Below are 15,268 nucleotides of genomic sequence, written 5' to 3'. Positions count from 1 at the left end.
CCAGGCGTGTTGAGGCGGCAGCTACCCCATTTGATAGCTCACCAGCGTAAACTATAGCATGGGGCACAGGATCAGCACCAAAATGGACCACAGAGTGCATAGAGAAAATTTCAGAGCCCATCCCATCTCTCTCTCCACATTTGGTCTATTCCTATTTGTGTGTGTGCACACATGCACAGATGTGTGTGAGTTTCTCCCACATTTGCTCAACAAAACTGGTCGCCAACACCTCAGAGTCCAGCCGTCTGAACTTGCCAAGGAGCAACAACCTGACACTAGGTTGTCCCTGTTTTCTTACAAGCAAAGAAGCAAGACAGCAGGACTGGGAAGGCATCAAAGGACGCTGTTGTTTAAATGAGGAAAGGGAGTCGGGTGAAGGAGTCTAGGGTTCCCTATTTCCAGGAATAGAGAAATAACAAGAGGAAAGTGACAGTAAAAATGAACTGGAGTGGAAGAGTCAGCTCCAGGAAGCCCTCGTATTCCTCATCAACTCAAAAATTGGAAATATAAAGTTGGCGAGCCACTGAGGCCCTGAGGGTAGGTTTCCCATCTATATGCTCAGTGCTGCATGTCCTTCAGCAGAGAGGTACAGGCTGAGTGCCAAGAAGACATGGTGAGAGCCCCAGGATGGGAGAAGAAGACAGGAAGAAAACAGCAATGGCAGCCACAGGTCTGGACGCCACGGAGGGGACAGACAGATCCCCATGACAGGCGAGGTGAGATGCTCACCTGTGCCAAATGTTGAAAAAAGACAAAGGAAGAAAGAAAGAGACCTGAGATCCAGCCAAGAGCTTTGCCAATGAGGCAGCCATTGGCATCTGTGGGTGAAATTTGTAACAGAACAGTAGGGACAGGAGCGATTGCCAGGTGGGGGACAAACACTGATCATTAGACCTCGCATTACCTCTGACTCATATGCCGGTAAGGTGACCCGACACGTGACCAGACAGGTCAGCAAAACTGGAACAGAGAATCACTTGGTAGGAAAAACTGGATCCAGACAAGTGTGAGATTTGCGCACAGAACAAATGGCTGGTTAACTGTGACAGGGTGGAGGAGATATGAAGAGACCCAGCCTGGAACTTGAAGGCCTCGCTGGAGTGAGAGTAGGGCAGACCCAGCCAGCAGTTCCCCCTGGGTACAGACAGCACAGGGCAGGGGCAGGAGAAGGAAGCACCTTTGTTAGCATGGTGCCCTGAGAAGTTTTCCAACAAGTGAACTAAATCAGGAACAAGAAAACAGCAACAAGAACTATTCTAGGCAATAAGCTAAAACGCAGCCAAGCAACATTAAAGAATCAAGGGAGATAACTGGGTTCCCATCAGTGAACTGTAGTTCAGGGACAAGACTGCAGTTGCTGGGAACAACTGTCTGAATCCATAGAGCAGTGGAGGGAGGGAGTGCCAGGCAGGGTCCCAGAGAGGGCACAGGTCCCTGAGACTTCATGGACAGCAGTGAGCAGACCTGAATGCAAAGTAGGCCTGAAAGGGCCAAAGGGTGACTTGTCACACCCCTGAGCACTGGGCCAAGATGCTTCAGCCCCTTCTAGCAGGGCAAGAAGAGCCTAAGGTAAAGGGGGCTTACACAGAACCAGAAAGGGAAGGAGGCCAAGGGAAGTTCAGGGAGAAGGTCCTGAGCATTTTGCAGGAAGGCATAAAATTCCCAAGGAATGCTTGGTGCTGCTTTCCCCAGACCTAACCAGCTGCAGGCCCAGGGCTGCTCTAGAATAATCACTGGTCAACATCTGAGACTAATCTGCCACATAAGGGCCAAGAAAGAATTTCCTGGTTGCGAGGAAGGATCAATACCCAGGCAATTCCCCACAAGAAGTTGTGGGCCTTTCTATGATGCTGGGTCCCATATTCTGAAATACTCTGTGTTTATGGTTCTACCTAAAGGCATGAGGAGTCCAGGAACTCGCATTCTCATTCTTTATCTACCAAACTCGACCCCTCCCAGCAGCTAGCTTTCAGTTTTGCAGCTGTCCAAGTTCATGTTAACAGCTTGGGCTCCCATTAGGATAGGTGACTAAAAAGATACCCAAGAGGTGGTCAGTGTAGGGAGATGGTCAACCACAGACATTCTACTGTACATGGCTGACCACCTCTTTAACTTGACCTAGTTTTCATAGACTGGACAGGCACCACATTCTCCTCAGTACCAACAATAATTTCTTAAAACTTTCTGACTTTAGATTGCCAACCCCCAAATCAATTCTTGGTTTTCCCTTAAGGGAAGAATATTTGGATTTGCTTCTGTTGGCTTAGAATGAAAGACTTGATCTTCAGGTAATATCTTAACTGAAAGAATGAGCAGGCCGTGCTCTTTCAGCTCCAGTGTCCAGGAACCAGGAAGAGGCAGCAGGGCCTTCAGAGAGCTGTCTCAGAGGAGGAAGCAGCCGGCGCTCTTCCACCTCCTTCTAGAGATTAAATCATAAGGGCCCCCAGGCACCCAGACTGATCTTGATAATAGATCTCAGTAAAGAAATGAGGAGGACAGCCTGACCCAAAAGCCTCTCTGCCCACATTTCAGAGTCACAGAGAGGATACATGAGGGTCAGACTGGACAACTTGCCCAAGTGACAAGGCTCTTCCCTCTGAATCCAGTTCCTACCCAAAGAATCAGGAACTTGAACTTGATAACAAAAATTAAATCAGCTCTAAACTATGGTTCATTTTCAAATCCAGTAAAATAAAGAACACAAGTCATTTTCAAATTCCAACAAAAAATAATAAAAAATCAAAGATGAAGTTCCTGGGAGTCAGGTACCAGGACATGATACAGGCACTTTTTTGAAATTCTCCTTTTTATTCTGCTCAATACCATATATGAGATGCCTTAACATTGCGGGGGGAAAAAAACCCACCAAAATAAAAGTATCTATGTCCATGGTTTATCACCCACATGTGCACTGACCAGGAATCACTCTCTCATTCTTTCCTTGTCCTGCATCATCAGTTAGAATTTCCCTGCAAAAAGACCCACAGGGCAGACGACAGTGAGTCCAGAAAGGACACAAGCAGACCGTAGCTGTCCCAGCTGACGTGGTTTTCTTCCTCCAGCCCCCACACCAGCATTACAGCACCAGCGGGGCCGGTGCAGCGGTCTGATCCTCTTTCTCTGTCTTCCTTATTCACTCTGTCCATTACCCCCTAGGGAATACCCTCTCCCTGACTGCAAAAGCATCATGGGATTTGCAGTGAGATGCCCTGGGCTCAAATCCAGGCCAAACGTCTGAGAACTGTGTGACCCTAAGCCCATCATCCACCTTCTGACCCTCAAGTTTCTTGTCTATAACGTGGACTGTGGTGGAGCTTTGCTGTTTTAAGCCACAGGTGACCTACAGGCTTGCTGTGCAAGCACAGATTGACCACAGCTCCTCTCTACCTGCCCGTCAGCCCCGAGGCTGTGAAGACAAAATGAGGTCCTTCAGGGAAAGCGTTGGCGGCAGGTGCTGCCGCGGGAGCCACCGTTCCTTTCCTTTTTTCCTCTTCAATGTGCTTATAAAATTATTCAACACTTAAGGAATAATCATAACAGAGCTTAAGGTATGGGTGAAGGGCTCAACTACAACTTGAACTTTCCCTTAGAAATGAAAACAATGTAACCTAAACATTTGTACTTTCATATCTATCTGAAAAAATAAATAAATAAATACATAAAATGTTAAAAAATAAAATACAAGAGCTTAAGGTAGTTCTCATCCCACAAGAAACAAACGAATGACAGAATGTTCCAAGAAGGATAAGAAAAGTGTTCAAGAGCACTTTATAACAAGTGCTCAATTAAGAGGTTCCCAGGAGAGAAATGAAAGAGAACGTAAGCTTCCAAGCTGGAAAAACAAAGGAAGATCTTGGTCTAAGTGGTATCTACAAATCTACAAAAGCTCAGCTCAGAGTAAGCACAGGGCTATTCGCATCAAGCCTTGGTATACTGGAGCTTTCCTGAGCTGTATGATCTCTCTCAACCATTTGCTCTTCTACAGAATGAGGATAATATCACCTACCTCAGAAGATGGTGGTGAGGATTACCTGTAGATATGTGGATAACAAACTTAATGCAGCACCCTTGTGTTCATTTTCTATGACTGGTATGACACATTATCACAATCCTAGTGGCTTAAACAACATAGATATATTATCTTATAATTATGAAGATCAAAGTCCCAACTAGGTCTTATTGGGCTAAAATCAAGGTGTCAGCAGGAGGCTTCCCGGCAGGGCCCATTCCCTTGTTTTCTGAACCCTGGAGGCCATCTGCATGACTTGGTTTCCCTTCCTCCATCTTCAGTCAGCAGAGGAGCATCGTCAGATCTCCCTCTGATGAGTCATCTTCCCACTTTCACTTATTAGCACCTTCATGATTACATTGAGTCCACCTCACAATCTTTAAATTAATCTCATTCACAAAGTCCTTTCTGCGATGCAAAATAACACATTCACAGGTTTTGGAGATTAGGGAGATTAGGGTGTCAATATCTCTGAGGGCCATTATTCATGGCTGGAAACTTGATGTGAGTTATGTTCCCAATCCTCAGAAGTGCAGTGACACAAGCAGCCTAAATGCCCATCAACCCATGAATGGATAAACAAATTGTGGTATATGTACACCATAGAATACTATGCAGTCATAAAAAAGAGGGAGACTTTACATCTTTTATGTTTACCTGGATGGAGCTAAGACATATTCTTCTTAGTAAAGATCTCAAGAATGAGAAAAAGGATCCAATGCACTCAATACTATTATGAAACCAATATATAAACACACATTCATACAAATGATAAAATACAAAGATAGTCTAGAATGAAAAGGGGGAGGGGAGAGGGAAGGGCAAGTGGAGGGAGGGTATTTGGCTGGATCTCACCTAATGTACATAGTGCAATGTTTTGTACATTTCAAAACAATTAAGAGTATATTATAAATGTTGCACCATAAAAATAAGTAAATGAGGTTATGGTTATATTAATTAGTTTGATTTAAGCATTCCACATTGTATATCAAATCATCACATTATACCCCATAAATGTATACAGTTATAATTTAATAAAAAATTAAGTTAAAAAAAGGAGGAAGAGACAGAAGTAGTAGTGGCCTGTTGGAATCAATTACTTAAAAATTAAAAAACATACAAAAACAAGTTCAAATACATCTATAGATGGCACAAATGAAAAGGTCTAAAAGGGAAAACTAGTATATTTGTGCTGTGCCATCAATTTCTTAAAGTTAGCACTATGGATAACAGTTGTCCTAATTTAGTAAATATGTTGATGCCATTTAAAATCATGAGAGTCTTGGGGGTACTTTCCACCCCAGATGGAAATTTTTAACTAGACACTCAGGTGGTCTATAGACCACAAATTAAGAGAACCTGGCCTAATGGGACTGCTTTGGAGACAATTCTGCCTGTGTCTATAAAATAATAAATGTTCAAGGCATAATTTCACATCATACCATTTGGGATTCAGTTTTTCCAGAGCTGAAGTAGGAGGAGGTGAGGTTCTGGTGCATTGTTGAATCTGGTAATGATTAGCACGTATGTGTCTTAAACCAGCACTCACACTCACAGTCCCCATCAAATGCTCTTTGAGGTTAAGAGTACTGACCAGTGGCAGAATTGCAGGTTATCTGTCTTTTTTCCTAAATAAAATCAGATCCATTTGCTTTTGGCTTCTGGAAACACAGGTGTATAGTTAACTTTTAAGGTATTTTTGATAATATAAAGTTAAGAACCCAACTACTTGCTCTGTTGCTCTCACAGAGTGCACACAACAGATACTGAACTGGTCTTGGATCCGTCTCACTTGACATTTACTCAGGTCCTGATAACAAACTCAATGCAATGGCCAAGACCATGCTCTGAAGATGCAAGGAGAGATCGGAAATTAGAAGATTTTTGAAGACCAACATGGGCAGTCACCAATCGCTACTAAATGCAGTGTTGTACAGCTCCCCAAGAACCTCTGATCTGATGAATATTAATGCCCCCCAAATAAACCAGGGGATAATGTCCCCCAGGAAACAGAATGCATTGACCCACTGGATGGAAGTAATTCATAATTATCTTTCTCAGTCCTAAAGAAGCCCTGCTAAGAATTAATCTTGGCTATCTTTCTGACATTCATTGGTGAGGCAAGATTATTATCACTACAAATAAAAACTGCTAATATTTACTGAGCATTTATATTTTATATTGTACTCATCTTAGATATATTAACCCACTTAAATGCTCAACAATCTAGTGAAGTTTTACTGTTTTGCATCCTAGATAACCACGGAACCCAGAAGTTAAAGACCTTACTCAAAATCTTTTAGGTGGCAAATCAAAGACGCAAACCCAAGCACTGTTGTACTTGGGCTTCAACTCTGAACTGCTCCACTCCATTCCTCTCAACAACTAACAGATTCATTCATAGTGATCCTACTTATAATTTGGAGCATAAACATTTTTGTCCTAAGATATTTTGACCCTGTTAAATTTAATTGTGTTGTATACTAGGACTTTCTTATTTCAACTTTCAGAGCAAGGGTGCAGGCTCGTTCAGTGTTGAAGTACACTGCTGCCTAAAATCAAAAAAATAAAATCTTATTTGTTTTAACAAAAGACAATGCATCATCATAGAAATAAAAATGGTCTGTTTGCTCACTTACAGAATCCCTGTCTTGCCCATCTCTGGCTTCACCGACACCTGGGCCTTCAGCCATAATGTGGTTACCTAAGAGCACAGAGACAGTGTCTTTATCTTCTAAATGTCTTTCCAAAATGCCCCCAGAACCTGAAACACAGCTCAGGCTAGACTTCTTCAAAATATTCATGTTATAAATTTTTCAGATACCTATTGGGTTGTATGTGTAGTGAAAATAGGGAGCTTGGATCACAGAACACGCCCCGGCAAAATATTTTCATTCTAACCCTCAGCTAGAACATTGTTAAAAGCAAAATTGTAAATAGTTTCCTTTCGCAATGTTAACCAAATAGAAGACACTGGAAAAACAGTTCTGGAAACTAGGCTGCAGGCCTGGGCCCTGTAACTAGGTTGGATTGGCACCAATTTACATGGAGGATTACGTAAGTCATTGGATGTTGTACTGACCAATTTTTCCAGTTTGGGCTGTCCAGCATCTTAACCTCCTTTGCACGTTTGGGGACTTCTTCCCACACCTACCATCCATGATGAAAGTTTATCAATACAGAAGCTGAAAATGCCATCGTCCCACTTGGAAGGCTGGTCCCATCAAGGCCAATCAGAGGCTCTGGTTGGCATTTTGACTCCGGACTGGTTGACTCAGCGTAAACTTTCTTTGCCATGTTTATCTCTATGATTGTCAGTTCGTTTATTGTATTTCCCCTAAACAAATGCAAGGTTCCAGTCCACTGCTATATTCCTAGTGCCCATAAAGTGAACACATTTCTTGCAAGGACGAATAAATGGATGAACAGATAAATGAATGTGCAAAGAAAGACTAACTTACTACAATCTTTCCTCTAACATCACGCCTGATAAGGAAGTCCAGCCATACATTCTTTCATCCAGCCACTGCTATTAGAAAGATACAGTGCGACAAAACAACATCATTTGGTTGTTCTCCAGAGGACGTGTTCACTGCTTCCTATTTGCAACTTGTTCTCCTGAGCAAAATTCTACACTCTTTCCTGTGGCAGATCATAATTTAAGAGGTTATTTTCAAAAGAGTAGATTGTCACTATTGTGATTGTCACTAGAACTTCCAAACCCCCAAGAAAAAGAAAATAGTACAAAGTGTTCCGGATGTACCAGATTATCAGTCACTGTTGATCACCTTAGAGAACAAGGAGAAATATTTAGAAACAGAGTTAGGCAAATATTGCCTCGATATTTAAGAGGAGGGAGGGTATTCACAGAATAGATCACAGTACTTAATGTCAAGCTCCTTATAATGTATAGCAAGTTAACAAACAGCTATCATAAAATCTGGATATTTTGACAAGTCTACATCTCCATTCAACTTTGCATTTTACTCTCTAGGTAGAAAATTCCTGGTTGCTTCTACAGTTACCCAGGGACTGACTGTTTTCCAGAGCAATCCTCACCATAGATGCACGCCACTTGATAAATTTTGGTTTGTCTGTGTCTGTTATAAATTGCATTATCTAGATCTAGAAATAATAATGCAGATAATGTGAGAGTACAGAATCATTAATCACCACTTTGGTATAAATACATGTCTATCATGATAGCCTGTGACTTAATTTTTCTTTTTTTGACCTCTTCACACGTCATACTGCACCACTCCCCAGCCAGCCACTCTATAATCTATTTCATGAAAAGGTGAAGACAGTGGAACAAGATGGCAAACTGAATATGTTCACTTAGTTCCTCTCCTGTTCCACCTCTTTAACACATCCTTGGGAATGACAGAAGAGATGGTTTTTAAAGTACTGAAACCATGGCAGGTGCCGTGACTCAATGCCTGTAATCCTAGCACTGGGGGAGGCCGAGGCCGGTAGACTGCTTGAGCTCAGGAGTTCAAGACCAGCCTGAGCAAGAGCAAGAACAAGACCCCATCTGTAGGAGGAAACAGAAAAACTAGCAAGGCGTGATGGTGGGCACCTGTAGTCTCAACGACTCAGGAGGATGACTTGAGCCTAGGAGTCTGAGGATGTAGTGAGCACCTAAATGATGCCACTGCATTCTAGCTGGGTGACGAAGTAAGACTCAAAAAACAAAAAAAAAAATTCTGAAACCATAAGAACTGTTCCAAACAAGGAACAGTATCTGACATTAACCAGAATTTTTTAGACAAAAAGCACAAGACATAAAGCAGGCAGGATCATCTTGCTGGAGAAAACCATAGCGAGACACGTGTGCAGAGAGTCCGGCCACAGACAGCAGCTGGTGCGCAGAACCCCAAGTTTCGCTGAGGGATCCGAGGAGCAAGAAGGCGCATGTGCAGTAACAATCAGGGGTTGACAACATCACTTCACCTTCGAACCGAGCAGCGGCCAAGCACAGCACAGGGCACCAGCTGAAATGAAGGACGGGGGCGCTCAGGCCACAGACGCATCGTTCCACCTGCCGCTGAGGCAGAAAGTGGTTAGATGCCCGCTGGGCCCATCTTCCTTTCCCTGCACACACGGGAAGACTACAGTTGCCAGGTTCCTTTACAGTTAGGTTGAGAGCATGGAACTAGTTTATAACCAATGGATAGAGTTGCAATGTCCCCCTTCCACAGGGCAGTGCAGTGCAAAACTCCTCATTCTCTCCTTTCTAAAAGCAAAACAACCAATTAAGAGCTCTGAGGAGCCCTGAAAAGAGAACAGTGACCCAAGATGTAAAGAGGGAGCTAAAGAGCAATTAAGAGAGAAACGAATCCTCATCGGGCTACAAAACACTTGGATTGTTTCATACAGCCAACGAGAGGTGTCTAACAGATACGACAGAAAAGGAAGCCCTGAGGGAATATGGAGGAGCCACACGAGAAAGCACAGGAGATGGCACCTTTGAAGGTTTGGCCAAAGAGAAATTCACAAATCGACTGTTTCAAGAACAGGGCTGCAGGAGCCATGGGGATAATGAAGCTCTCAGAGCTAGTGACAGTGGAAAACCATGATCTTCCCCAGACCTGAGGGGGAGGGGAGGGGCCTTTACCAGAAACCTTTCAAGCTAGAAGAGGATGGTCATCGACTTTTAATCTCCTAAAACAAAATAACTTTCAACCCAGGATCCTGTACCCCACTAAACTGAGTTTCATTTATGTCGGAAAATTAAATACTTTAATGACAGTCACATGTTGAAGAAATTTGCCATAACTAAACCAGCTCTCCAGGATATTCTCACACCTATCCTTCATAAAGACCAGCATAACCCACCACCACAAAAGTAAACCCACCCAGAAAATTTTGATCAAATTCCAACTTCCACAGTCACAAAAGGATTAAAAATGTCCACCAAACACTCGAAAGGCTTATCAATATTCTCAATTAATGTGAATGGTTTAAATTGTCCTCTAAAGAGGCAAAGGTTGGCTGACTGGATACAAAAACTCAAGCCAGATATCTGCTGCATACAAGAATTGCATCTTACATTAAAAGACAAATATAGACTCAAGGTGAAGGGATGGTCATCTCTACTCCAGGCAAATGGAAAGCAGAAAAAAGCAGGCGTTGCAATCTTATTCACAGACGCAATAGGCTTTAAACCAACCGAAATAAGGAAGGATAAGGATGGACACTTCATATTTCTTAAAGCTAATACTCAATATGATGAGATTTCAATTATTAATATTTATGCACCCAACCAGAATGCACCTCAATTTATAAGAGAAACTCTAACAGTGCGGCACCTGTGGCTCAGTTGGTAAGGTGCCAGCCCCATATACCGAGGGTGACGGGTTCAAACCCGGCCCCAGCCAAACTGCAAACAAAAAATAGCCAGGCGTTGTAGCGGGCACCTGTAGTCCCAGCTACTTGGGAGGCTGAGGCAGGAGAATCGCTTGGGCCCAGGAGTTGGAGGTTGCTGTGAGCTGTGTGAGGCCACGGCACTCTACCGAGGGTAATAAAGTGAGACTCTGTCTCTACAAAAATAAATAAATAAATAAATAAGAGAAACTCTAACAGACATGAGCAACTTGATTTCCTCCAGTTCCATAGTAGTTGGAGATTTTAACACCCCTTTAGCAGTGCTGGATAGATCCTCAAAAAAGAAGCTGAGCAAAGAAATTTTAGATTTAAATTTAACCATTCAACATCTGGACTTAACAGACAGCTACAGAACATTTCATCCCAACAAAACTGAATACACATTCTTCTCATCAGCCCATGGAACATACTCAAAAATCGACCACATCCTAGGCCACAAATCTAACCTCAGCAAATTTAAAGAAATAGAAATTACTCCTTGCATCTTCTCAGAACACCATGCAATAAAAGTTGAACTCAATAACAACAGGAATCTGCATACCCATACAAAAACATGGAAGCTAAACAACCTTATGCTGAAGGATAGATGGGTTATAGATGAGATTAAGAAGGAAATCACCAAATTTTTGGAACAAAACAACAATGAAGACACAAGTTATCAGAATCTCTGGGATACCGCAAAGGCAGTCCTAAGAGGGAAATTTATAACACTGCAAGCCTTCCTCAAGAAAACGGAAAGAGAGGAAGTTAATAACTTAATGGGACATCTCAAGCAACTGGAGAAGGAAGAACATTCCAACCTCAAACCCAGCAGAAGAAAAGAAATAAACAAAATAAGAGCAGAATTAAATGAAATTGAAAACAAAAGAATTTACTTTACTAGGTTTATACCCAGAAGACCAAAAATCACATCATAACAAAGACATCTGTACCAGAATGTTTATTGCAGCCCAATTCACAATTGCTAAGTCATGGAAGAAGCCCAAGTGACCATCGACCCACGAATGGACTAGCAAATTGTGGCACATGTATACCATGGAATATTATGCAGCCTTAAAGAAAGATGGAGACTTTACCTCTTTCATGTTTACATGGATGGAGCTGGAACATATTCTTCTTAGCAAAGTATCTCAGGAATGGAATAAAAAGTATTTAATTTACTCAGCCCTACTGTGAAGCTAATTTATAGCTTTCACATGAAGGCTATAACCCAACTATAGCACAAGAATATGGGGAAAGGGCCAAGGAAGGGGAAGGGAAGGGGGAGGTTAGGGTGGAAGGAGGTTAATGGGTAGGGCCACACCTATGGTGCATCTTAGAAGGGGTACAGGTGAAACTCACTAAATGCAGAATACAAATGTCTACATACAATAACTAAGAAAATGCAATGAAGGCTACATTGAACAGTTTGAAAAGAATATTTCAGATTGTATATGAAACCAGCACCTTGTACCCCTTGATTGCACTAATGTGCACAGCTATGATTTAACAATAAAAAAAATAAATAAATAAAATGGAAAAAAAGAATTCCTAAAGAAATACATATTTGTGTGGTATATGTAAAGATACTGATGCAATACTGTGTTGCAATAGTGAAAAACAAAAAAAAAAAAAACATATCATGGGAAAGTAGTTTAATAAATTGTGGTCATCCATTTAAAACATTGGGCCCGCCCCGCAAACAGGAAGCCGCTGACTGGAACAGATGCCATCCTGATTGACTTCTAAAGAACTCAGTTACAGAAGAATAAGCCCAGAAGAGGAAAGAAAAGGATTCAGAAATGGCTCTTACTCAGAACCCTTTGACATTCAGGGATGTGGCCATAGAATTCTCTCAGGAGGAGTGGACGTGCCTGGACCCTGCTCAGAGGGCTTTATACAGGGACGTGATGTTGGAGAACTATAGGAACCTGGTCTCCCTGGGTATCTCTCCTATATGTGTGATAAATGAATTGCCACCTGAAGAGGGTGGTAGTATAGAAGAAATATCCCCCACCATGATGTTGGAAAGGAATGAAAACCATAACATTGAAGGCTTTTGCTTTAGGGAAATCCAGAAGAATATACATAAGTTTAAGAGTCAGTGGAGAGATGATGAAAGACATTGCAGTGGAGTCTGTATGACCCCTCAGGGAAATCTCACTGGAAAAAGAGATCAACATGATTGGAGGGGTTCAGGAAACAAGCTTCTTAATAATCAGGTGGGATTGAACACCCAGTCACATCTATCAGAACTGCAGCTATTTAAGATTGAAGAGAAAATTTATGAATGTCATCCCATGGAGCCATCTGTCAACAGTGATTTCTTGGTTTCCCCATCCCACAGAATTCCTTCTACTATGAAACCCTACCTTTCTCATGAACATGAGTATGAACTTATGGATTTATTCCCACAAAGACAGAAACCACAGATAGTGACAGAACATCACAAATGTACGGCGTGGGAGAAGTCCTTTAATCAAGGGTTGCATATCAATATTGATCAAATAATGCATGACGAAGAGAATCGATTTAAATGTGATATATATGCCAAGGTGTTCAACAAAAAATCAAGCCTTGGAAGTCATCAAAGATTCCACACTGTAAAGAAAACTTACAAGTGTAATGAATGTGGCAAGGTCTTCAATTATATTTCACGGCTTGCACGGCATCAGAAAATCCACACTGGAGAGAAACCTTACAAATGTAATGAATGTGGAAAGGTATTCCATGAAAGTTCAGCCCTTGCACAGCATCAAAGAATTCACACAGGTGAGAAACCTTACAAATGTAATGAATGTGGAAAGCTATTCCGCACAAGTTCAATACTTGGACGACATTGGAGAATTCACACTGGAGAGAAACCTTACAAATGTAAAGAGTGTGGAAAGGTATTCTGTGACTGTACGGGACTTGCACGACATGCCAGAATTCACACTGGAGAAAAACATTACAAATGTAACAATTGTGGCAACATGTTCAGTCAGAAGTCATCCCTAGCACATCACTGGAGGATTCATACTGGAGAGAAACCTTACAAATGTAATGAATGTGGAAAGGTATTTAATCGTAGTTCACACCTTGCAAAACATCAGAGAATTCACACTGGAGAAAAACCTTACAAATGTAATGAATGTGGCAAAATGTTCAGTAGCAAGTCATCCTTAGGAAAGCACTGGAGAATTCATGGTGAGAGAAATCTTGCAAATGTTATGAATGTGGAAAGGTCTTCAGTCGCAATTCACGCCTTGCATGACATCTAATAATTCATAATTCATTCATTATAAATGAATATGGCAGGGTGTTCAGTCAGAATTCACCTTGCAAATCATTAGAGAATTCATACTGGAGAGAAACCTTACAGGAATGATGAATATGGCAAGATCTTCAGTCAAAATTCATATCTTATATATAATCGGAGAATTCTTACTGGAAAGAAACCTTATAAATGTAATGAATGTGGAAAGGTTTTCAGTCTAAACTCATGCTTAGCACATCATCATTGGAGAGTTCCTACTACAAAGAAACCTTACGAATGTAACTCGAGTCTGGCCGTTACCTTTAGTGTTCTCCATGACTAGAGAAACCTTTCAAATATAGTAGATAAAACATGCATGGCAAGGTTTTCAGTGACAATTCCTACCTTGAACATCATCAGAGATTTCATTCTGGAGAAACAACTTGTTAATAGGACAATGTGATTAACGTAGAAAGGCATTTTCTCAGAATTAAAGCTTCGGAGTGCATTCAGTAATTCACACTAGAAGGAAGCTTTCCAATTGTGATGAATGCAGCAAAGTCTTTAGTTGTCATATAAAGATAAACCATCAGTTAATCCATGGAAGAGGGCAACCTTTCAAATGTATTCAATGGCAGACATTAGGTGTAATTGTGACGTGAGTTTTTTGAACATTCAAAAAAATAAATAAATAAAAAAATAAAACATTGGGCCCATATGTTTGTGGTAGGAAAAGTTAAATCACAGACTAATTATAGTAAACTACTGTTTTTTTATTAAAACACATATACAAGTGCAATCTATATATCTCTGCAGAGAAAGAACCAGAAATGCAGTTGCAGTCCCTCCCCCCAAACCCCCCTCCCCGCTTTTTGGCTCTCAGAGAATGTAATATACAACACTTTGGGCACACATTATAGCATACTATATTTATTTATTTCCATGTCTTTCTCTTCCTCTAAGTTATCACTTTAGGGTGAACTATGTATTATTTTTCCCTTCACAGAAAAATTGCACAGACATCAGATAAATGTGGGAGTGGCTTCCCTTGCCCTCAGCCCTGTCCTGCCCAACACTTTAGAGGTTTAAACAATAACACATCGCCCAGTTTGGACCCCATCCTCTCCACTGACAACTTTTATGAACTTAGGCACGTCACTTAAACTCATTCAACCTTAGTTTTCTTGTCTATCAAGAGGAGAAAATGATCCCTATGTCATAGGCTCATGTGGAGGATTAAATAATAAAATGTATGAAAAGTTGCTAGTACCATGCCCAGTACTGCTATGGCTTCAGAATAAACCCTCTAAAGTTAGTAGCTTAAAACAACATTGCTGTGCATATGAATCTGACTTTGAGCAGAGCTTCCCAGGGACAGCTCACCACTGCTCCCCTGTTATAAGCAAGGACATGGGACGGGTAGCGTGACTGCGCTGAAGGTTCGGGAGCCTCCCAAGGTGGCTCCCTCAGGTGGCTGGCAAGTTGTTCTGGGTGTTGGATCCCCCCCACACACACACACACAGCCGCGTGGGCTTCCTCTCAGCATGGTGGCTGGATTCCAAGAATAAGTCTCTCAAGAGGTAGGAAGTAGAAGATGCCAGTTTCTTATGCCTGAGCCCTGGAAACTACCACCCTGTCACTTCTCCATATTCTAG

At 41.7% G+C, this 15,268-nt stretch overlaps 1 protein-coding gene across 1 annotated transcript; it reads left to right on the top strand.

Moving 5' to 3' along the window:
* The first annotated feature begins 12,077 nt into the window (after window positions 1-12,077).
* Window positions 12,078-14,274, top strand: LOC128567940 (zinc finger protein 160-like). The gene has a single exon (XM_053565556.1). It carries the CDS (start codon window positions 12,178-12,180, stop codon window positions 13,636-13,638), a length of 1,461 nt encoding a protein of 486 aa, XP_053421531.1. The 5' UTR covers window positions 12,078-12,177; the 3' UTR covers window positions 13,639-14,274.
* The last annotated feature ends 994 nt before the right edge of the window (window positions 14,275-15,268 follow it).

This window comes from Nycticebus coucang, chromosome 16, assembly GCF_027406575.1.
Source record: "Nycticebus coucang isolate mNycCou1 chromosome 16, mNycCou1.pri, whole genome shotgun sequence".
Lineage (NCBI taxonomy): Eukaryota > Metazoa > Chordata > Mammalia > Primates > Lorisidae > Nycticebus > Nycticebus coucang.
The sequence above is the reverse complement of the archived record's forward strand: the minus strand, read 5'-3'. Positions and strand labels throughout refer to the sequence as shown.

Bases quoted from the DNA above. Each gene is read 5' to 3' on its own strand.
- LOC128567940 (XM_053565556.1), top strand. From the start codon at position 12,178: ATGGCTCTTACTCAGAACCCTTTGACATTCAGGGATGTGGCCATAGAA.